The sequence below is a fragment of the Vicugna pacos genome, chromosome 25, assembly GCF_048564905.1.
Source record: "Vicugna pacos chromosome 25, VicPac4, whole genome shotgun sequence".
NCBI classification, from domain to species: Eukaryota; Metazoa; Chordata; class Mammalia; order Artiodactyla; family Camelidae; genus Vicugna; species Vicugna pacos.
This window is the reverse complement of record NC_133011.1, coordinates 9,133,965-9,157,719: the sequence shown is the minus strand read 5'-3', so window position 1 is coordinate 9,157,719 and position 23,755 is coordinate 9,133,965. Positions and strand designations below refer to the sequence as shown.

Here is a 23,755-nt window from a genome sequence, read left to right as displayed (position 1 = left end):
TGACATTCAAAGAAAATAAGTTTATAGTAGAAAAGAAAATGTTGAACAATAGCAAAGACAAATATATAAAATACGAAAGCACAGTTGTACAAAATAGGGACTCAAGACCACAGTAAAATCTCAGAGAACAATTACGTAGTTGTTAGATTTTGGTTACAAAATAAATACAAAAACAAAAAGTTTAATATCACTCAAAGGGAATACAAAAGAAACTGACTTAAAATTTTAAAAAATTTAAGTTTACCTCTGAATTCTTCAAATCCAAAATTTTAGTTTTGAAAGACATGGTCAGAAGTAGGGGAACAGCTAGGAAATATTTTACCAATAAAACTAAAATATAAAAGTGGTGGGGAAAAAAAGGGATGTTTTTCACACCTTAGCACATGTGTTGAGGTACAAGCATTCAAAATAAAATTTATGAACTGAGAAATAATGAGGTTGAACAGCTGTTAAAGAGATGCTACAAAAATGATTCCCAACTTAGCTGGTGATGAATTTTAAATATCTTTTCTTTCTGTGAACACCGTGAAATATTCCTTAAATACGTAACTCTTTATATATAACTTTAAAGAGAGAATAATGTGCTTTCTGCTTTAGGGCACCAAAAAAGAAGAAACAAGGCATACCTTCACTAAAAGTAGCTGCTTCCAAATAGAGAAGATATTATCATATCTAATTCTAAGCAACTTTTCTATCAACAATTTATTTAACAATTATCTACTACAGTTATTCATTATTATCGATTTTATTTTATTGTATATACTTCCTTCCCTAAATATTCACATAATCTGCCATTCATATTGTGTGTGCATTAATAAAATCACATTTTATATTAAAATAGAAATCTCAGTGAACATCAATATGTTTTTGAATTAAACATGTTGTATATCTATATCTCAACATAATGCAAAAAATACAAAAGAACGTGCAGAAGATTATTGTACCTTTTCTTAAAGGCCAACGGAATAATTATGTACAAATTACTGGTGAAAAGTCTTAGTTACTTCATTTTTTTTTTTACTTTTTACACTGTATGCTTAAATTTAATCATGATTATTTTGATCTTAAATATTAACATATGTCATGACCTGAAGACAACTTAAGCTATAATGACAGTAACTTTAACTTACAAAACTAGTGAAACATTTCTTACAAGATAAAATAAGTGTAGATATTACATAAATATACTAAGAATATTAAAACATTCAGGAAGGTCTTCCTTTATATTTTGAATATGTATTTCTTTACCTATAGAAAATGATGTTTAAAAAAATTAGTCAATTAATTAATACACTTTAAGACTAAAGATGATTAACTCATGTTCCATGAAGGTAAAGACTGAATATTTTTATTAAGTTTTTTAGATGTTATGGAGCCCTACAACTAGCAAATAGCTAGTAAATAGTAAGCATGCACAAATATTTTTGAGAAAATAAATAAATGATATAATAAAAGTGATTTATTATGTAAGGAATAACAACATTATTTCTATATTATAGAAAGAATCTTTTAGGCATCTCGCACATGCTTGTACTATTAGTCAAATCAGTATATCAATGATATATCCAGCACTAGTACTAAGAGACGAAAGAAAATACTGCAAATATGTGGATGCACATGTGAGGGGAAAACATTAAACTGGTTCCTCAAACAAGCAAAATAATCCTCAACACACACACACATACACGCACGCACGCACTCGTGTACACACACATCAGAATAGAGCATATATTTCTTTAGAAACACCACTGTCCAGAGCTGAATGACTAATGAGTGAGCTAATGATACTATATTAAAAATGAAGTTTAAAAATATCCAAAAAGCAATTAAATATAAAGGTCATAGAAAGGATGAATATGAAAGAATAAAAGATCTATTTTCATATATTTTACACTGAGTGAATAGAAAAAAAATCTTAAAATTGGAAACAGTATCTGAAGATTTTAAAATATAATGTATATAGAACTGCAATTTTCCCCTACTTTTTAAAAATGCAATTATGGAATTCAAATTAGTCTAAAAAAATCTAGAAAATATGCATGAATAAACACAAGAAAAACAACTTCTCATATACCAATAATCACACCTTTGACAACCATCCAGGCTATTTCCTGTTCACATGTAAACATATACCTAGATCATACTATACATGCAGTTTAAAAAACACTTTTATTCATTTAATGGTAATAAACAGGCACCCATATCATTATAATGGTTGCTTAGAATTTCACTGCACAGATACACTATTATTATATTAACCAATCTTCTACAGTCAAGCATTTAGATTATCAAATCTGCCATTATATTAATTAGCTCCTATTGCTCATTTATGTTTAAAAATGAGCGTAAACCTACAGTCGACTAGCACTCAACTGCTTTTGAATATGTGATCTTAGAATAGTAAGGAATATGTGTAACTGTCAACTTTGTTTCATTAAAGGTACATAACATTGTTGATAGTGATTTTGTCAAAACTTATTCTTATTGCCTATAAGACTCACACATCCAGGAAAACTATACCATAAAATTAGATGTAATGTACAACATGATTAACGTAATTAACACTGCTGTATGTTATATATGAAGGTTGTTCGAACAAATCTTAAGAGTTCTCAGCACAAAGAAAAAATTTTTTTCTTTTACTTTGTATCTATATGAAATGATGGATGTTCACTAAACTTACTGTGGTGATCATTTCATGATGTACGTATGCTTTATGTCTTAAATTTACACAATGCTGTATGTCAATTATATCTCAATAAAATGGGGAGAAAAAAATTTTTAATTAAAAAAAACAGCTAGTTTCCATCTTGAGTTTTATATGTTCATAAGAAACTATGGGAAGAAAATGCTGATTTAAACATCAGGTATAAAAAGTAAAGTAAGGAACCCCAAAGAGCATCTAGCTACAGTAATTTTAGTATTGGCAGTCTCTAACACTGAATCATCTCTTTCATGAGAATCAGTCTCTAGGAGCATTATCCAATTATGAAAAATAAATATTTTAATGAAAACGAGAGGTGGTTATTTAAAAGAACACAGCATCCTTAATTATAATAATGCTGCTAGGTATAGTTAATGACCCTATACATTAAGGAGGGTCGAATTTTAATGACCTGGACCACACTAGGGTCACAATTGGTAGCAGAACACTGATCAACATATAAAAGCCACCGAACACATGAAAAGAATTACAGTACATCACACATCAAACATTTTGGCCGGGTGCTTCCTTCCTCTAATTCTACTGGCAGGAAATGCTCAACATATCCTTTGAGGTGACCAGGCACATTTAGGAGTAGTCCCTTGTTAAAAAAGCTCTTGGGTACTGCAGTTTTCTCCAAAGAGAAGAGCAGCTTCTGCTCAGCACTGCTGCACTACATTTCAACCTGCAGCAGAGATGGAGCTCCACTGATGAGGTACTGTAACTGCATAACGTAGCTTCTTTGAAGGGTTAAAAGTGTAGATAATGAATAAACCTGGAAAAGTATGTTTTCACATTTTATATGATATAGTATCAGGTAAACTGACTCATGAATGTTATTTTACTATATATATCTATAAATGTAAATAAAGTTAAATGCTATACAAGTAAACATGTTTTGACCTACATCATCTTGTAAGTTAGATTTTCACCAAAATATACTCCTGGTACTAAGAATGAATTTGAAAAGAGTATCTTTTTAATGTGCCCATACTTAACTTGTAGAATGTACAAATGATATTGGCACACTATTCAAAATGAAGAATGCTAAATATCTGAGGATGAACTTTTTCAAATACAATAATTACATGAAGTTGGAAAAAAAAAAAAAACCTTGACAAATTCAGAATGAAGGATAACTTTCCTAGGAGATATCTGTTGTGATATGAGCTAGGGTTTGAAACAAAGTACTTGATTTTATTGTTTTATTCTATGGTATAAACATGTTTACAGCATAATTTGATACTGTTTACCAGAATGACAGGATGTTAATTACTGTGTATTTCATTAATATCTATTCAATCACCAAACTGAAGCAGTAACATTGCAATCCCGGAACTATGCATATTTTTCCCCCTATTTTTTGGATAATTTTTTTTTTTATTTTTTAACATTTTTTTATTGATTTATAATCACTTACAATGTTGTGTCAATGTTGTGGATAATTCTTAAAGTTGAGTGGAACTATACCTCAGTTTTATCAGGTGTTATTTAAAATCACCTGGAAATACTGAGGTTGTGTTTCATTGAACATGAGCTTCTTCGTGACTCCTATTCAGAACTTTAATGACTGTGAGTGTGTTCAATGCCAAAGACATGCTGTCCACAGTGTGTTTGATAAGCTGACATGGGACAGAAATTCTTTTCACTGTTGTGTCAGTTTATCAAACCCATACCTGGACGACAGTCAGTTCAGTTAGAGGACAATAGAATCCTGAATACAAAGCATTACTTCCCTTTGAGAAGCAATATACTCTAAGACGTACAAATGCCACAGGCATATGTATATGACAATCTGCATTAAATAAATGCCTTAGTAAATAAAATTCACAGAAATTGGTTCAAAAGCTCACATTATGACCAGCTATTAAGGTATATCTTAGGAATCTGTCTAATGAAGATGTTTATTAAGAAAAATTTTAATATTCATACATGAAATTTTTACTTTTTCTTCACATTCATTAGTGATTTACATGGAAAATATCATAGTGAATGAACACACAGTTTAATATTAAGGTACAACCAACTGAAGTTAAAAATTGCTTTTTAATTCTGATCAAAATTACATTTTGAATTGTATGATTTGACACTGACTTGACTATGTCAGGTAGACTTATAGATGAATGATGTTGAGAAAAAAGTTTTCACAACTTAAGATTTCATTTTAACATTTAGGTATGTCAAAACTAATTTATGGCTATAAAGGTGAGAATGGTGGCTGTCTCTGGAGTGTAGGGTACTGGGTGCGAAAGGAAGGAGGAAAGTTTCTCTTTGGGTACTGGGTGTGTTGTGTGGTTGTAACATAGCTATGTACATATGTAAAAGTTCACTGAGCTGTATACAAATGATTAGTGCACTTCCCTAAATGTAAGTTATAATTCAATAAAAAATAAAAAGATATGAAAAAAAGTACAAACCAGAAAAAAATTAGATTTGTGCTGATTTTTTTTTTAATCTATCTTTGCAGTCACATTTGTGTTTTTCATTCCATTCCTTTGTCAGTGTGGAATGACTTTCAGGTATCTAGTTTTTGCTCAGAGCTTAATGTTAGAAATGATGCATAAGAAAAGTATTTCCTCAATCCTCAGCACAGAGGATGCACAGTCTCCCAACAGAGAAGTATTTTTAGTACATAAAACAGGTAAAACTGTAATTTATTTTAGGGCAGTGACCTAGTGGACACAGAATAAAATGAGAAATAAACATAAATTTATGTATTAATAGCTACTGTTTAAATTGTTACCTTAGAAAATAATTTCCTTGGTCTCATGTAAAAATTAGAAGAATTTTTGGACAGCAGCATCTCAGTGGTTAGCAAGTACTCTTAAATAATGTATAGAAGTAATTTATTATTAATCCCACATATCAAATGAACGCATAGATGCTTGCTTCCTAACTTGCTTTGTAATTAGTTTTGATATTTGTGGAGGAGATATGAAGGCTGAAAACAGACACTGGTCAACAAAAGGTAAAATGGGCCTCCCTCAAACTGCAATTACAAAGCCAGCACTGCCGCTCACATTTACACATTTCTTAAACTCAAAGCTGGTCAAAGATTTTTTACCTCTCTTCCTATCAATCAATCATCTGTCTTTCCTACTGAATCCTTTTAGGATGCTGAGTTGGTACATTATATGAATAACTATAAGAACAAACATGCAGGTTACTCTTAAGTTATAATATTCAGTCTTTGTTATTAATAAGAAAAAAATGTATTCTTCCTTTACATCACAATGTTTTACTGCTCTTTTGTTTTTTAAAGAGCTGTCTTGTATGTCAGTGGTTCTGATGAACAATGATCATATTCTAGAAACTCTGAAGATGTATCTGAAAGGTACACTATGCTTTCTCTCACGTGCCTTTAAGTCCAGAGGTATTTAGATAATAGTGTCACATGATAATGTAAGTGCCTCAATAAAAACACACAATCAGGAAACACATCATAAGATACTACATATCCAACATACGGTATGTAACAAGAATGTATTTCAAATATGTATAAGAAAGATTTTCCAACTTTATAATAAAAAACCGTTATTATGTGAACCCAAACATATTCTACTATTCTGCAGCTTTTCAACGTGAGTTTCTAGAGGAAAGCATCAAAAATATCAATAAAAAGCATTAAATACATTTAATATAACATTCCAAAATTTATGACAGTAGAACTTATAGTCATTTTCAACACTGTTATTGAGGTAGCTTTTGGCAGCAAGTAGAAACACATTCGTGGAAACCTACATCCTGCTACAGGAAGCCACAAAAGATGCAGCTACTTTGGTGAGGGCCAAATATAAATCCACGGCCTTCACACTAGATCAGCTGAAAAACACGATAGGGACTAAAAGTCTGCCAACAGTATTTTCAAATAAAGCTTTTAGGCAAGTTACTCTAAATACCTACTATCCCAATCTCTCTTGATTTGCTAAAAGAGTTATTTTGAAACCAACACTATGCATTATAGGATTAGGGACATAAAGTCACTAGATATGAAACATACCTCACCAAAACCCAACACAATGGTTATTCTGAGAACATGATATAGAAAGAAAATTAGGAAGAAATTAATGGTTGGGAAAGAAAGGGCATAGTTCTGTGGAGATCTGTAGAATTTAATCTTTACAATGTATCTGGGAACTACAGCTCAGTGTTAAAGTAGATGGTAAGATAGGTTTTAGGAGAAACTGTAAAGACATACAGAGGAGCAATGACATATGTGTGCTGCACATTCATCAGGAATAAAGAAAGCCTATTATTGATATTTCCAGAAAAAGAATAATTTTCCTATTTGAAATAAAGACAAATTTTCAAAGCATACATGCCCAACTGTTTATGATGTTAAGCTCATCTAAAGGTTGTTAATCTCATCTAAGAATTTCTGTAGGTCATATGCTTCAATTATCAAGTGTTTGAGCCTATGAATATTGTTGAAGTATACATGTAAAACAAAATAAAAAATGAAGTCAATCTCAACCACGAATTTCACTGGTCACTAACATCAATATAATGTTAGTTCATATTGCGAACATTAACCCTTTGAGAAATAAGGACAACCATTAGAGAGTTAAAAGTTACAAAAAGATACTCTCAACATTTTAACGTATGAAACAACTCTGTTGCCTGCAGATATCTTGAACTACATCAAGGTCTGTTTATTTAAACCTTTAGCAAGGTACTTGATTCCTGATTTTTAGTAAACTATGATTTTAAAAATCTTAGTACAGTGATTATATATACACATTAAAGTTAATAAAAAATTAAAAGACATTCTATAGTAGTTTAAAAAAAAATTATGTTTGTTTTACAAGCTTCCAGTAAAACTTCCATTTAGGAAATATGCATGTTTTGTGTTGAGCATCTATGCTTCTGAAATATTACTCATAAAATTAATTTTTATAATGAAAGTTAAATTTCTCGATCAACTATGTCAGAACAAAGCATGTTTTTTCCCACTCTTTCTGTATTGGTGGTGTCGCATCAGGCTCACAGTGAGAGATGGAGAGCAACCACTATTGCAAAAGTTGCCCATAAAAAAGCAATAAACAGATGGAAAACAAATTTTGTATATAATGCTGGAAGAATTCTATTAATTCAAGTCTCTAAGAGTGGAAATACATCAGCTCCCCTAACTTCTATACTTCCTTAAAGGTAGAATTTCATGAATTAAATTGCTACAGATACGGTACACCTGTCAGAAGCCTCATTTGTAAAAGATGTCTTTAAAAAGTTTGCCAAAATTACCATGGATTTTTCATATAATGCTTGTAGACAATTTCTGAAAGACTGAAATTCTCTGTGGAGAAAAGCTGAAACTCAATACTAGATTCAAATCTATTAAGTACTGAATGCACTAAAAAGGATTAGCAAATGTCTACAAAAAAGGTATGGCTGAAAAATTCAACAACTGACAAAGTTTTTAAACAGTTATGGGATAAATTAGTCACAGATAAAATCCCATAAGGGACATCAGAAGACCCACAAATATTTATGGCATGAACCAAAAGCTGTATGCAGAGGTTCACAAATGTCCAATTACAAGGATATAGTTCCCTCAAGTAAAAGATTAAAGTTAAGAAACTTTGCAATTAAAAATATTACAAAAGAAAAAAAAAGTTCTGTTTTGAACATTTTGAAATTCTTCTAACAAATAAAATATTTTGGGAAAAAATATAAACTAAATTTTATTGTTACAATCACTAGTTTATTATTTAAGTCTTTCAGGGTAGGTATTTACAAGACAATGAATTTTAGACAACATGACAGTAATGACACAGGGAGTCAACAGGTACTCTTAAATGGCTTCCAAACTTACATACCTAATTTTATAAGCCTTGTTTTCAGGTATGTAGCTTAAACACAATATTTCTCAATTGCACAGGATTAGAGAGAACATATATTGAGTTTATCAACAAATCTATGTAAATATTCATATCTGGTCATGACTCACTTTAGAGTTTATAATAAATGTGAGAAAAAACTGGATCACGATCAAAATCATGAGCGAGGGATGCTAATGGGGAGCCATTTTCTGTGGATCCAAAAGTAGTATTCAGCACAACCTGATAAAAATTCTTTTCAAATAGACAGGTTCCAATGCCCTCAAGGACCAAAGACCTCAAACACTAGAATTATGAGTTTTCACCATAAATTATGGCTTTAATATCTATCATAGTAAGTCCACCCCAGCTTGGAATATTTTCCAAAACCTAAGGAAAATGCATAGAAAACGCACAAAAACTGGTACCTGAGAGTTTTTTCAACTTATTCACTGTTAACAAGAACGCTATTTTAAAAAAAGTCTGACATCTAAACAGCAATAAAATTTAATGGAATATGAATGTGAAACTTCAAAAAAATTAACTTTCAAACTTAATGTCATATCTTGGTTAACTGAGTTAGTTAAATTAAAGCCAGTCTGTCTTAAAAGAAACTCAGTTTCAGGCAGTAAGATGTAGTGGTAAAGAGCATGGGCAGTGGGAACTGGTTCTCCTACTTATTTTACGTGTGACCTAGGAGAAATTACTTAATGTCTATAGACTCAGTTTTTTTCGTCTCTAATATACAGATAATTGTAATACCTGACTCTTAAGGTTATTGTGTTTCGGAAGCGTTGCACTGAAGCATCAAGTAGAATCTTTTGACACAAAACACGCAATAGATGTTAGTCATTGCTGCTGCTACCACGACTACTGCTGCTGATACTAACATATTACATTGCAGAAGGGCTTGTTAGACACGGGTGTAGAAGGCCAAAGAAAGGGGACATTACTTCTAAGTAAACTGATTATGAAATGTTTCAAAAAGAGAGAAGGATTTAAGTGAGACATTAAAAGACAGATGTGAGTCTTAAAATGTTTTTTAAATTAACAATGTTGAGCACCAAAGAAAAAGATTTTTAAGAATCCATAACCTCATCAATATAAAGTTTTTATAACAAAAACTTTGAAAAACTGAGCTGGAAGAAAGCTGTATTTCAAGTAAGTTGAAAATGCATGCATAAACAAGGGCCATAGAAAAGAACCATAAGCCTTACTGGGGTAAATAAAATATTTAACTTGAATAAGTGTCTTACGTAAGAAAGTAATTAGTGGGAAGATTTGAAGTCTAGGTTGAGGTCAGATCACAGAAGAAGATGCATTAAAAGACAGGGATTTTGTCATGTTAAAAACTGAGCACTATGACAGATATTAAACAGAGCTGCTATCATCAAATAATGTTTCAAAGTGGTACACTAAAGCCAAAACCGCCTACAATACTTTAATTCACATAGTAGTGCTGAATTGTGAATCACTTGGCCTTTGCAATTTAAGTGGTAACAGAACACTTGAGCTACAGCAATTTCAGTTTCCTACTGGTACTGACCTATTTGTTCTCAAGGATCATCCTAATAGCTATTTCACTGAAGGAAACAACTCAGTTTTCCTTTTATGTTTTCTCAGGTATAATAATGTTTTGAAAACTGGTAAATCGTGGTCACAATACGTTCTACAAAAATTTTCATGGAGCTTTTTAGTAATGGAGAATACTTTGTTGGCTAGAGGCAGAAAAGCAGTCCTTAAAGACTCTTCTGACCATCTAAAACAGCTAGTTTAAAAACAGACAAGTGTTTCTGAATTATAGTGACACTGAAGGATGCCCTCTGTCTATACATATACATGGATATATACATATTATTGCAGTAACACAAATGCTAGCGGCAGAACACCATGTAGAGTACAATCCCATTATTTAAAACAGACAGCAACATCACAACCACACACACACACCACACCACACACACACACGCACACGCACGCGCGGTCGAAAAGAATGTTAACCTAATTATTAACAGGGGCCACAGAGTAAGGAAATGGTCAGTGCTCAGAATAAGCCTTGGAATTCCATTTTCTATGCACACACTTTGGTATTATTTATGTTTGTTTTAATTTTATTTTAAAAAGTCTTCCTATTATAGGCTTACTAACAGATTAAAGGTAGATTTGATACAAAAAGGTGTCATTCTATCAGTTTATAAATTATTTAACTTTTTATTTTAACTTATATTTTAATTTGATAAGATGACTCAGTAGTGATAAACTAAATTTTAAACAATATTTTTAAAAAATTTGGAATAAAAAAGAAAAAAACAGATAAATTAAAAGGCACTAAAAAACTGATATATTTTACTTACACAGACTAATGAATAATTAACGTTCATGTTTCTATTCCTTTGGCTACTTTTAAAAAGAAAAAAATTTGAACAGAATTGAAGAACACTTTTCTCTATTCCTTCCTGTGAAAACTGCAAAATTGGATGGAACTTCTGGAATCATTCTTTCCCTATGTAATAATTTTAAGATGCAGGACAGAATCATTGTAAGAACACTTATAGCAAAAATGGGACCTAAGAAAAGGTGTGGGGTGCAAGTTTATAACTTCTGATTTTGCTTATTTCATCAATCCAGGCAATGTGGGTGGTATTGTAGACAAAGCATGAATTATTAATGATATCAAAGCTATCACAGTTTCACTACGTAATTTCACTGACTCAAATGATGTGGCTGAGGTTTTGAGTTCCATGAAGGGGGTGTACCATAAGTTCTAGTCAAAAATACGTATCTATCATTAGAGTCAAATATATTGTAGGCAGTCAATAAATACCTATTGAATAACTGAAATAATTAATTGGTGTATGTGTAATAAATGAATAAATTAATGTATGCACACATGTAACGGAATGGCATAAATGTCTCAAAGATCCCTACTGTTCTAATGATTGATATATAGGGCTATTTATTCCATTTCTCATATGGAAAGCTATTCTTGAAAAATTATTAGAACGATGAAAACCAAGTCAAACTATTTTGAGATAGTATCCAGGATCACAGTCAATGAAATTTTTAGAAAAGTCTTAGGAAGAGAAATAATATAAATCCAATATAATTTTCTTTATAGCAATTATACTATAAAACGGCTTAAGATCATGACTGAGACCTATTTCCATTTTTTAACAGAAACAACCATAAACACTACAGTTCATGAGCTGTAGATGATGTACCAGCATTTGTAGAACATTAAGTTTCTAAAAATATATAAACTATTTCTATAAGAAAACAGTAACCAAATTTATCAAATTCTTAATATGCTTAAGTTACAAACACATTTAAACATTTTAATTAAAATACTTTATAATCCCTATTTTATTTTAATTTCCTTAAATCAGTCTATGAAGTAACACTGTTGCCATAGGTAACTTTTTAAAAAGTCTGCCCTTATAACCTTTCATCCTTAATTGTTTCTCTGTTGAGATAAGAGCTTGAATCATCTCTCAGGGAAAGAGGTTGGGTAAGATAAATCAAAGATCTTACTATTAGGCCAGAGTGAGCTTCAGAACTTCATTATAAGTCAGGGAAATGGCTGAACACACCACAGAATAGGAAAATCTCAGGCTGAATTGAAAGGAAACTGGGAGATGGTCTTGTCTAAATCAACAGGCAAGGAGGAGGCAGGTGAAGAAGATAGAGAGTGAAGAAAGGAGCTCGTGACCATAAACAGCTGGGCATGAAGACTGAATAAATAACATGTTATTCATGTTCTGTTGTTTTCTAGTGGGTCAGATGGTTTTTAGAATAATAAGGTATGAATTCATATGAGGTATTAGTAACTTAATGGAAGTTTTATATTTTACATTTTCTGAGTCAAAGATTCTAAAACAAACAACCACTATCAACTGAAAGCTCGTGAAAATTCTGAAGTTAAGAAGAGACTCCACTTAGTGATCTTGTTAGGGACTGGGTGGGAAGACATGGGAGAGGAAGCTACTTGCCGTTTGTCATAGAGCCTTTTATAATGTTTGAACTTTTAGTATTAAAATTATTAACCTTTATTAAAAATCTATTTTTTAAAAAATCCTCTTTGCTCAAAACTTTTGGGAACCATTGATCCCATCTGCTATACAAGGTGTGGTCCCTGAAGCAGCACATTAGTATGATCCAGCAAAAGCGTCATACCCACTCACTCAGGAGCTTGGTAGAAATGGGGAATTTCAGGCCTCCTGCCTTTTAACAAGACCCCTAGGTGATCTGTATGCATGTTGACCTCAAGAAGCACTGGTCCAATTCAACATTTTCAAAAATAAACTCCTGATCCCCACCTGCCAAACCCTCAAACTAAATCCAACCACAGTTTGCCTTCCCACAGTTAATTTCATCCTTCTAGGTACTTACGACATACAACTGAGGAATTATCCTTATCTCCTCTGTTTCAAACCCCATCTGCAATCCATCTGCAAATTCTCTTGGCTCTACCTCTAAAAATCTCCAAAATCTGACCACTTCTCACCATCTCCGCAACCACAACCCTGAGCCAAACCACCATCATCTCCTGCCAAGATTACTGCAACAATCACAAACCCTTGCTCTTCCCTGCCTACAGTCTACGCTTCACATGTTGGCCTGAATTATCTGCTCAAATATAAACTGAACCATACCGCTTCTCTGCTCAAACCCTCTGAGGGCTTCTCATTTAATGAAGAAATCAACTCCCTAATAATCAAAAGAACTTCATATCACATATTCAGTTGACTCAAACAACAGAAATAATCCTCCAAATAATTCCTTTAGAGATCACTATCCAAATCCCACTTGCTCTTTTGAACTGTGAGTCGCTTTGTTGCTAAATACACATTCCACCTCTTTTCTCTTTGTCGATATTTAGTCCCTGCTAGTGATCACTTCATTTCTTTCTGTAGGTAGGTATCTGGTAAACAACAAAAGCATAACTTCAAAATTTTGCAGGTGTGAAATACTGTCTCCCACAACTATAACTCACTTAAAATAATAGCCAAAGTCCTCACACTAGTCCGTGAGGCTCCTCCATAGTGTCTCTTACCTCACAGCCTACTATGTCCCCCCGCACATGCTGCTTCAGCTGCCACTGGCTTCCTCAGCAAACTCGTGCCTCAGGATCCTGTGCTTTCTCAGTGAGATGTCCAGCTCCATCTCCCCATTTCCTATCTGCCTCCCCACTGCATTGCCTCCACAGCACTGATTATATTCTACACTAGAATATTTATTTATTTGTAACTGTAACTATCTATCTCCTCCATTAAGAGTAGGGATTTTTCTTGATCTTGTTCACTGATGTACACTCATTACCTAGCCCATGTCCTTTGATTTCTCCTTCCCACAACAAAACCTCTCTGCTTATAGCCAGACAAGACAAATAATTCCAGAGATGAAGAGTACGCAGTTTCCATTCGTCTAGGAAGGGTGCTTCTCTCTCTAGAATTTAGTGCCTCTGGATCCTTCTGTGATATCAATCTTTTATTTTTTTTTCTTGAATCAGCTTTACTGAGACATAATTGACATCCCACAATATTTACCCATTTGAGGTATACAATTCAGTGCTTTATTTTGTATACTATCGTTGTACTCATTATACATCTTTCATTGTACCTCACTAGTAGATTCCAATTCTAGAGCATTTTTATCACCCTAAAAAAAAATCCTATCCCCATCAGCAGTCATTCTTTTTTCCCCTCCTAAAAACGCTTCTACTTTCTGTCTCTATGGATTTGTCTATTCTGGAAATTTCACACTGAAGAATCATATAAGATGTGGCTCTTTGTGCTTCGCTTTTTCCCTTCACGTGTTTTCAAGGTTGATCCATGTTACAGCATATATTTCACCCCTTTCTACAGCAGAATAATATTCTACTTTATGGGCATGAGGCCACAATATGTTTAGCCATTCATCAGCTGATGAACCATTAGGTGGTTTCAACTTTGGGCTATTATGAATAGCACTGCTATGGACATTGGTGTGCATGCTTTTTTGAGGATGTATGTTTTCAATTCTCTTAGGTACAAACCTAGGAGTAAAATTCCTGCATCATTTGGTAATTCTGTGTTTAACCTTATGATGAACTGCCAAAGAGTTTTCTGTAGTTGCTGCACCATTTTACATTCCCACTAGAAATGCATGAGGGTTCCAATTTCTCCACATCTGTTGCGTTTTTGATTACAACCATTCTAATGGGTGTAGTCTTGATTCGAATTTCCCTAGTGACTAACTAGGTTGAACATTTTTACATGCGTGTATTGGCAATGTTTATATCTTCTTTGGATATAAATCTATTCAAATTCCTTTGCCCATTTTTAAACTGGGTTTTCCTTCTATTACTGAGTTGTAAGAGTTCTTTACATATTCTGTATACAAGTCTTTCATCAGATATGTGATTTGTAAATATGCTCTCCTATTCTGTGGATTATCACTTTCTTAATAGAGTCCTTTGCAGCACAAAAGTTTATAATTTCGATAAAGTCCATTTTATCTGTTTTTCTTTTGTCCACCATGCTTTTGGCGTCATTTTAAAGAAACTATTACGTAATCCAAGGTCACAAAGATTTACTCCTATGCTTCCTTCGAAAAGTTGCAGAACTTTCTCTCTTAAATTTAGGTCTCTGATCCACTTGACCTAATTTTTGTGTATAGTGTCAGTTAAGAGTCCAATTCCATGTGGATATCCAGATGTCTGAGTGCTGCTTGTTGAAAAAAAAATATTGTTTACCATTGAATTGTCTTGGTTTCTTTACCAAAAACCATTTGATAGTAAAAGTGATGGTTTATTTCTGGACTCTTAATTCCATTCACTGATCTATATGGCTGTCCTTACATCAGTACTCCACTACATTGACCACTGCTATTTTGTCGTTAAGTTTTAAAATCTGGAAGCGTGAGTCCTCAACTTTGTTCTTCTTTTCCAAGATTATTCTGGCTATTCTGGGCCCTCTAAAATTCTATGAATAATTTCCATATTAACTTTAGAAGTTTTATCAATTTCTACAAAGACGCTAGCTGGAATTTTGATGTGGATTATGTTGAATCTGCAGATCATTTTATGGAGTACCGACATCTAAAAATACTAAGTCTTCTGCTCTATGTACATGGGATGTAATTCTATATATTTAGATCTTCTTTCATGTCTTTCAACAACGTTTTGTAGTTTTCAGAGTATAAGTTTTATACTTCTTTTGGTAAATTTGTTTGTAAGTATTGAATCCTTTTTGATGCTGTTATAAATGGAATTGTTTTCTTAATTTCACTTTTAGATAGTTCACTGCTTACTGTTCTTGTGAATTTGACTTTTATACAGTTGCCACTCGGTATCTGTGGGTAACTGGTTCTAGGATCTGCTGGGATACCAGAATCCACAGACACTAAACTCACCACACTCCTACAGACAGCCCTTCATATCCATGGCTCTGCATCCGTGGATTCAACCAACCACAGATTGTGTAATACTGTATTTACTATTGAAAAACAAAATCCACATACAAGTGGACCCATGCAGTTCAAACTTCTGTTGCTTCAAGGGTCAACTGTATATTGATTTTTTTTATCCTGAAACCTTGTTGAACTAGTTTATTTGTCCAGTAGGTTTTCAAGAGGATTCCCTAGGATTTTCCCCATACAAGATCATGCCATCTGCAAACAGACGTATTTCCTTACAAGCTAGGTGCCTTTTATTTCATTTTCTTACCTACGTCCCGGGCTAGAACCTCTGGTATAACATTGAATAGAAGTAGTGAGAGCACATAACTTGTCTTGCTCTGGATCTTAAGGAAAAAGCATCTGGTCTTTGACCATGAAGTATATCAGCTGTGGGTTTTTGTTTTTTTTTAATAGATGCCATTTATCAGGTTGAAGAAGACAGAAAAACCAAGATAGAAAGAAGAAACACAAACAGATTAAAAGAAAGAGGAGGTATAAACATATGGAAAGGGAGCAGGAAAATGAAATGACTAAATTACTAAATGACTAAATAATTGAGGGACTAAATGACAGAAAATGTGAATTTAAAAATAACTCTGAAAGGAATTCAGAAGAAATAGATTCAGAAATGCTCTGTCATTAGTTCAGTATATGTTTTTGGAAAAACATGAAAATTCCATGTGCCTTAGTTTTGCCAATGAGAAAAAGAAAGTAAGGGCATTTATTCTATAAATATACTATTTGTTTATAAATTTTTATGTATTCTGTGTGAGGTAGGATGTGAGGCACTGCAGATCTAAAGAGATAATGTACATTTTACCCTTAATTCACTTTTTGCCATTATATTTTATATTCTATAAAGCAAGTCAAACTATCAAAGTAGTGAAACGGAAGGAAAAGAGATACAAGGAAAGAAAGTCAGAAATAAAAAAAAAAAAAAGAAAGGAAAAATATGAAAAGGGAAAAGTAAAGACAGATGGAAGATACAAAAAGGGAAGGAAAAATTAGGCCTGAACAAAAATAGGAAGGTAAATAAGGACCCTCACAAATGGCTGAAGAGCCAGAGAGGGAAAGGGTAGAGAAGGGGAGGGGGTTTGTTCGTGGTTTGTTTTATTGATGGCAATAGGGTCTTTTAAAAATCTGAAACATATTTCTTTCACCAAAAGTAAAGCAGGAAACTCTTTGAGGATCACTTACTTTTAAAGTGGAAAAGAAAAGATAAATATACCTGAAAGAATTTCCAAATGTTAGAAAATTAAACTGTTTCTCTAAAAGGGTTCCCCTGTAATCCTTTCTCTAGATATCAAGCAGGTCACAAGACATGCGCTGTGATCTTGGCTCTATCATTACTTGACATCATTATTCTTTTGGATCCTCAGGTTCCTACTCTATAAAATAATGAAGTTGGATTAGATCATTCCTAAGGCTTCCTTCAGTTCTGACACCCTTAAATTTCACATAAGCTAGCAAAATAAAAACTTACCTAAGGGATGAAGACCATAAGCTACCCAAAAAAAGTAATACAAGAGAGAGCAGGGTATGTAATTCAAAGTAAAAAAATATCAACTTGAATAATGGGGAAAAAATGAGAAAACAAAATCCCTAGGTCCACTTTAAGTACAAAATAGCTATCACCCTCTAGGTGGTAAATACGTTACAAAACTCAGAATCTTTCCTAGCAGTAACAGTTACTGGAGAACAGTAGAAATTTATTTATTTTTTTTTATAAGAGTGAGAGAGGAAGACATCTGAAAAACACACCAGCAGGAAAATAAGACACTTGTTCATCTGTATTTCTGTGACTTTTCCCACTTGGTTTTATTTGCAACTGTACTTTTATGTCTGGCAGCAGTGCCAACTTCAGTATGAATGATGTATTAGTTTTATCATGTTGATTACATATGTTCACCAGTTTAGTTGTCCAGCTATGCTTGGTGTGGTTTGCAAACAGTCAGTGACAAAATCCAGAGCATGGCATTTTCACAGAAAGTGTTTACTGTGAAATTTCTCCTTAGAAGTTTGCTTTTCTTTACAGCTTTGATCCACATGACATCCACAGCCCTACATTTCAAATAATGGCTTATAGTTAAATTAAGAAAATACTTCAATTTGATACAATATGACTGCACTGGATGTGGTAGTTTTAGAGAGGACCTCATTTTCTCATGTGATTAGAGATTTGATCAAATTTAAAGTCTGCTAAAATTTTCCAAAACTGCGCTTCTTCAGTTTTATGGTGACTTGGTACTTACATTCTGTTATTCATCAACACTTCACAGAAATACTTGATTTGTCTGAAGGAATTTAAAAACCCACAACTGAAGAAAATCAGAAAAACCTGGTTTTAAATATCAAAAGACCCTGAATGAAAAGTACTTCTACAGGCCACACTAAGCAAGTTTTATTGATCAGTGTACTTTGCGTATGAAATTGTTGCAAGATTGAACATAATAAAATAAACTTACTGGTAAATATCTTTCCTGAGGACAGATCGGCCAAGGGGATTGTCAGCCTGGGGAGCCATAGCAACAGAGCCAATCTTCAAAACCATAGTGTCTTCTTTGGCTGCCTGATTAACTGTAACAAAAGGAATAGATTTATGAGGTATGCAGTAGGTCTGCGTGTAATTTCATGTATAAGGAGAAGTTTTTGAATAATAGGATAGAGAACCAATAAGACGAATAAATGAGAACAAAGAAAAATTATGTTAAAAATCAAAATATTTTTTATTTTTCTTAACTATTTCCTTTATATCCCATTAAGTTCTCTGTACACACAATTAAAATGGCAATTCAAAAAACTTCAGCCTGACATGAAAACATATGAGATTAAACATATGTATGTGGTACTGAAGTAGTATGTTTAACTAATTTCATGTTCTTACACTACATCTTTCTCCCAAGTGATTTTTTTAGCCCTGGATTTTCAACACTGCAGTGTTGTTTACAAATATATTAAGGATAGGCAGTAACAAAGTCAGTAACAAATGCTCAAGCCATTTAAATTTACATGATTAATAATAATAATTAAGTAGAACATACACACATGATAGTACATTAAGCTGTAACATGTCAGCAAATTAAGAAGAAATATAATATCTGACATGTGAATGAACAAAATAACCAAGTGATTGTTTAATATACAAGAACACTTCAGCTTGTGATTTTAAGCACTTTAAATTTTGATAATTTCTACTGGTGGTGTGTGCTTGAGAAATAGTAATTTCACACCTGTGTAAAAGTTCTACTTCCTAATGCAATCTAAAACTAAGGTAAGTATTCTTAGAAAACAATAAAAGGTAAAAAGATATATTAATTTTGATTCTCTTCTTTGTACTGAGTAAAACTATTTTACCATATGTTCTCATGTTGTAAAACTCAACTATTTTTCTGTAGATCACTGGCTAATTCAGTGTCTTTTCTAAAAATTATCTGGAATGAATAGGCATTCTTGATAGCCCCATTAATTTATATTAAATTTTACTCCTTCTTCTTCCATAGATGATTCTACTGTAGCAGTTGTTTAAAATTGTTTAAAAATTATTATCAATATATAGTTTTCTGGGTTTTTTGTAGAAAACATATACTAAAATTCAAAATTTCTCTCAAAGAACTATCATCTGCCACAGAAGGAACAGAAAAGGACTGGCGGCAAGACCTCAGGAATATCCTGAACAGAACACGCCTACAAAGGCATACAATCCACACTTTCCAAACTGTGCTGCCCAAAGAATGCAAAAGCTAAGAGATTATTTCCAGCTGCTTCAGCAGAACACTTGGTATGGTCTGACTTAGATTAGTCTAAAAAAGAAAGTCAGAATTAAGAAAATCAGAAAAAAATAAAAAGAAAGATACTCAGTGTGGGAAAAAAGGAACCAGAATAAGATGTAAATAAGGGGAGAAACAAAATGGCAGGGGGCTTGGGAAGGGAGGACCAGCAAAAAGGGGGAAAAAGAGATGCGCTATCACAGTATTAGCATGCGGATGCCACAATAAAGAAAGTACTTTCAAATGTCCACAGCAAAGAAGATCAAATAGAAAACTACTTCTCATGCAGTTGCCCTATTTTCAAACGACTAGAGGTCTGGCTTGATTATATAAGTCCTTATACTGTGAACAATGTTTACATTTCACAGATCTTGCATTTTATGGCAAGCTTATCAAATAGTTCCATGTGGGTAAAACCTCTGATTAAGCAAAAGGCATCAATTAAATCAATAAATAGTAAGCCTGGAGAATAGACTGTACCACAAAAGTGCAATTAGTGTACTTGCTAACTGTTCTTCCAGGCTACAGATACTACCCACCATATGAAAGTCTAAAATGTAATAGAAACACTGCAGTAAATGAGGTACATATGGTAGAAAAATGACGTACTTGGTGTTACATACAAAGCCAGATCCAAGAACAGAATTCTGTTTCTGTTAGAGCCAAAACTGTTCTCACTAGATTATACTGACTATGAAGTTATAATATTAATAATAATAACAAGCACTTAATGCAGATCATTCACAAGCTAAATTAAAATAATCAATTTTATTATAGAAAGTATTCAGCTTATCAAAATGTATCTTTGAGATATAAGAAAAAATAATAAAAATAGGGATTTAAAAAAGAAAGTGCCTTGAGTCATTTCTTCAGTTACTTTATAGTTGGAAAAAACCAAGCTCCCCTTTTTTAGTTTACTTCACCTGCATTTAATAGTTGGACCATATGAGGAAATGTTCCCTCTAGAAGCATTTTCAACATGAAAATGAATGTTTTCCTTCTTTGCTTTAACTGTATTTTTTAAAAATTGAGGCTCATGAGGAACGACTGACTCTAGAAGACTCACACCAGATCCAAAAAAAACAGTCCTCTCTTCTGAAATAAATAGCTTAGGCTGGAAATCAAACACCTAGATTCAGAATCTGGATAACTGCACATAATGCAAGCAATATTTAAGTTGAAAGCCAGACTTTCAATATCACTTCTTCAAATATTAGAATGCTAAATTTTTTAATTATTAACTGAATTTTATACATGAACTACTAAAAACTTTTACACTTAATGTAACATGAAATATGTCTGAAAAACTATCTTGTCTTGGGAAAAAGGTTGTGTATTGAAAATATAAAGACTATGAACAACTCTGAAATTTTGAGCTTCTATAAGTAACCAAAAACTTACATAAAGAGCAGAATTTTCTTTTTTCTTTTCTTTTCTTTTAATGGAGGTACTGGACACTGAACCCAGGACCTTGTGCATGCTAAGCATGCGCTCTACCACTGAGCTATATCCATCCACTCTCTTCCAGAATTTTCGTGTAATTGTCAGACAATATAAGACTGTTGCTCATAACTAAGTTTTCTTAAACTCAACGTGAAATGTAAGTGTTTTGGAGAGTTTAAGATTTTCCTTTAAGATTCTCAATATAAACTCTATATAGTAAAACACCGGAAGTCTCAAGAGTATTTGAACCTGCCACTGTGCAATATTACACTTTTATAAAACCACAATAGTAGTGACAGCTCTACACAAAGCTCTGCACAAAAGGTTTTATTCGTTACTGCCACATTTGCAGTTGAAGACAGAAGGAAGGTCCAATAAGTGTGTAACCCAGTGATTACGTATGTTAATTGGAATATGTTGCATCTAGTTTACCGATCATCTCTGATCTTCAAGCACAAATTGCTTAGAAATATTTTTATAATATAGTTTATTCTGAGAAGTATGATATAGCAACATTTTGCTATGCTATCATATAATTTACATTCAGTTTAATTAATCTGATTTATTATAAGTTTAAATTAAAAATAAGTTTGCGTGAGTAAAATTTTTAAGACTTTCTGGAGTAAAATGAATACTATGCTCTTGATTCTTACTAGATCTTACTGGACTCATTTAAGTAATCATATTTATTTCCCATGGAATTGCTGCTTCAATCATGTTTTTCCTTATTTAGTCACATCTTTTAAAATGTATTATATAGAAACATCCAACCTTGCATATAAAAACATACATTTAAAATTTTATCTATAATTTAAAATGGTTAAAATGGTGAATTTTATGCTATGCAAATTTTACAGCAGTAAAAAATTTCTCCTGGGTGAATTATGATCATTTGAATTAAGAGTAGCAATAATGAAAGATAAAGCATAAGAAAAAACTAACATAATATGTCAAACCTCTAAATTTCAGGCATAGACTTTTATATTTGTTGTTTATGGATATGCACATATTCTGGCAACTCATAACATCTCAAATAGATACAGCTATGAGAATACATATAAGTAGGGATACATACGTGTAGATACAGATACATTCATAGACAGACACACAGGCAGAAGGCAAAAAGAAGAAAAAAGAAAAAAACCCACAAAATCTAAAATAATAAGATGTATGCAATACAACATAGTCCAAACAAAAAGCTTAACATAAATAGGTCTTGATAAGTGATAAAGAAAAGATAAGCAATTCCCTAGTGGGGGAAAGCGCACTTTTCACTAATGAGACTGACAAAAAGTCAAGTTTGATAAACCTCTGTTAGGGTGACAGTGAGGAAACAGTACAAGCTGGTGCAGCCATTCTGGAGGCCATTTTACATCCCTTAGCATGTGAAAGGTACCCTTTGATCTAGCAGTATTTTTGCTAGGAATTTATTATAACACAAGTCATGAAAAGTACCACTAAAAAGGTGTTAATTGCAAAAAGTGTTTATATAAACAAAGGATTAAAATTAACCAAAAGTCCACAGAGACATGTGGCAGCCTGTATTTTCTAAAGATGGCTATGACAAGATCCCACCCCCTTACCCTGTATGTTCTTATTCAAGGTTACCTGCTTGGTGGGTACTTAGTCATCAGAATTTTGGAAAAGAAAGAGAGAAGTAAAAAGAGAGGAAGAGAAGGGAGGGAAGGGGAGGGAAGATTAGAGAGGGGGACAGGGAGGGAGGAAAGGGAGGAAGGGGGAGGGAAGAGGAAGGAAGGGAGAGAGGAAGGAAGGAAGCAAGCAAGCTAGCTAGCTTAAAAACAAGATAGGGAGAGTTTAGAATCATTCTTGCAATTACAATCAATAGGGGATTTTTCCTAGTTACATAAGCCAAATGGGAAATTTGAAACAACATAAACAGAACTGTGATATATAGTAATAGTTAACAGTTATGAAACAGTAAGCCAAAAACAACAAACAAGCAAAACAAAACAAACGCACACACAAAGCAAATAGTTCCTTTCCCTCTTTTCTCAAATAGCCAGATTTGTATACCTTCAGGCATCTATACAAATCAACGAAGCACAGAAACTGTTTCAGCCAACTCCCACTGAGCATGATGGAAAAATGAAGCTAATGTTGACCAAGGAACTTCTGACCTTTGTCTCACTATGAAGGTCCTCTCCCCTTCCAGTGAGCTTCCATTGTTCTTCTTTGTCACCTGTTGACTGAACTGTGTCTGCACTTCAATATTGTTCAGAAGATACCACAAATCCTGCACTAGTCAAGAGGGCTTACAAGCAGATCAGTGGTTTCTCAAAAATGATAGAATTCTAAACAAAGAATTACCATATGAGCAAGCAATGTCACTCCGAGGCATAAAAACAAAAGTATGAAAAATGGGTTGAAACAGATACTTGTGTACCAGTGTTCATTAGCAGCATTACTCAAAAACAGCTAGCCCAAAGATGGAAACAATCCAAGTGTCTGATAGATGAATAGATAAGCAAAATGTGCTATATCCATACAATGGCATATTACTTGGCCAAAAGAGAAATCAAATTCTGATACATGCTACAACATGAATGGACCTTGAAGACGTGACTAAG

The 23,755-nt window shown here is 33.0% G+C and overlaps 1 protein-coding gene across 5 annotated transcripts in view; it reads right to left on the bottom strand.

Moving 5' to 3' along the window:
- Positions 1-23,755, bottom strand: part of VPS13B (vacuolar protein sorting 13 homolog B) — a 625,623-nt gene that overhangs the window by 273,456 nt on the left and 328,412 nt on the right. For all 5 annotated transcript variants that reach the window (XM_072949533.1, XM_072949529.1, XM_072949532.1 and 2 more), the window contains exon 30: positions 18,423-18,534. In XM_072949533.1, the coding sequence (XP_072805634.1) occupies positions 18,423-18,534 (112 nt within the window). The remainder of the gene's footprint in view (positions 1-18,422; positions 18,535-23,755) is intronic.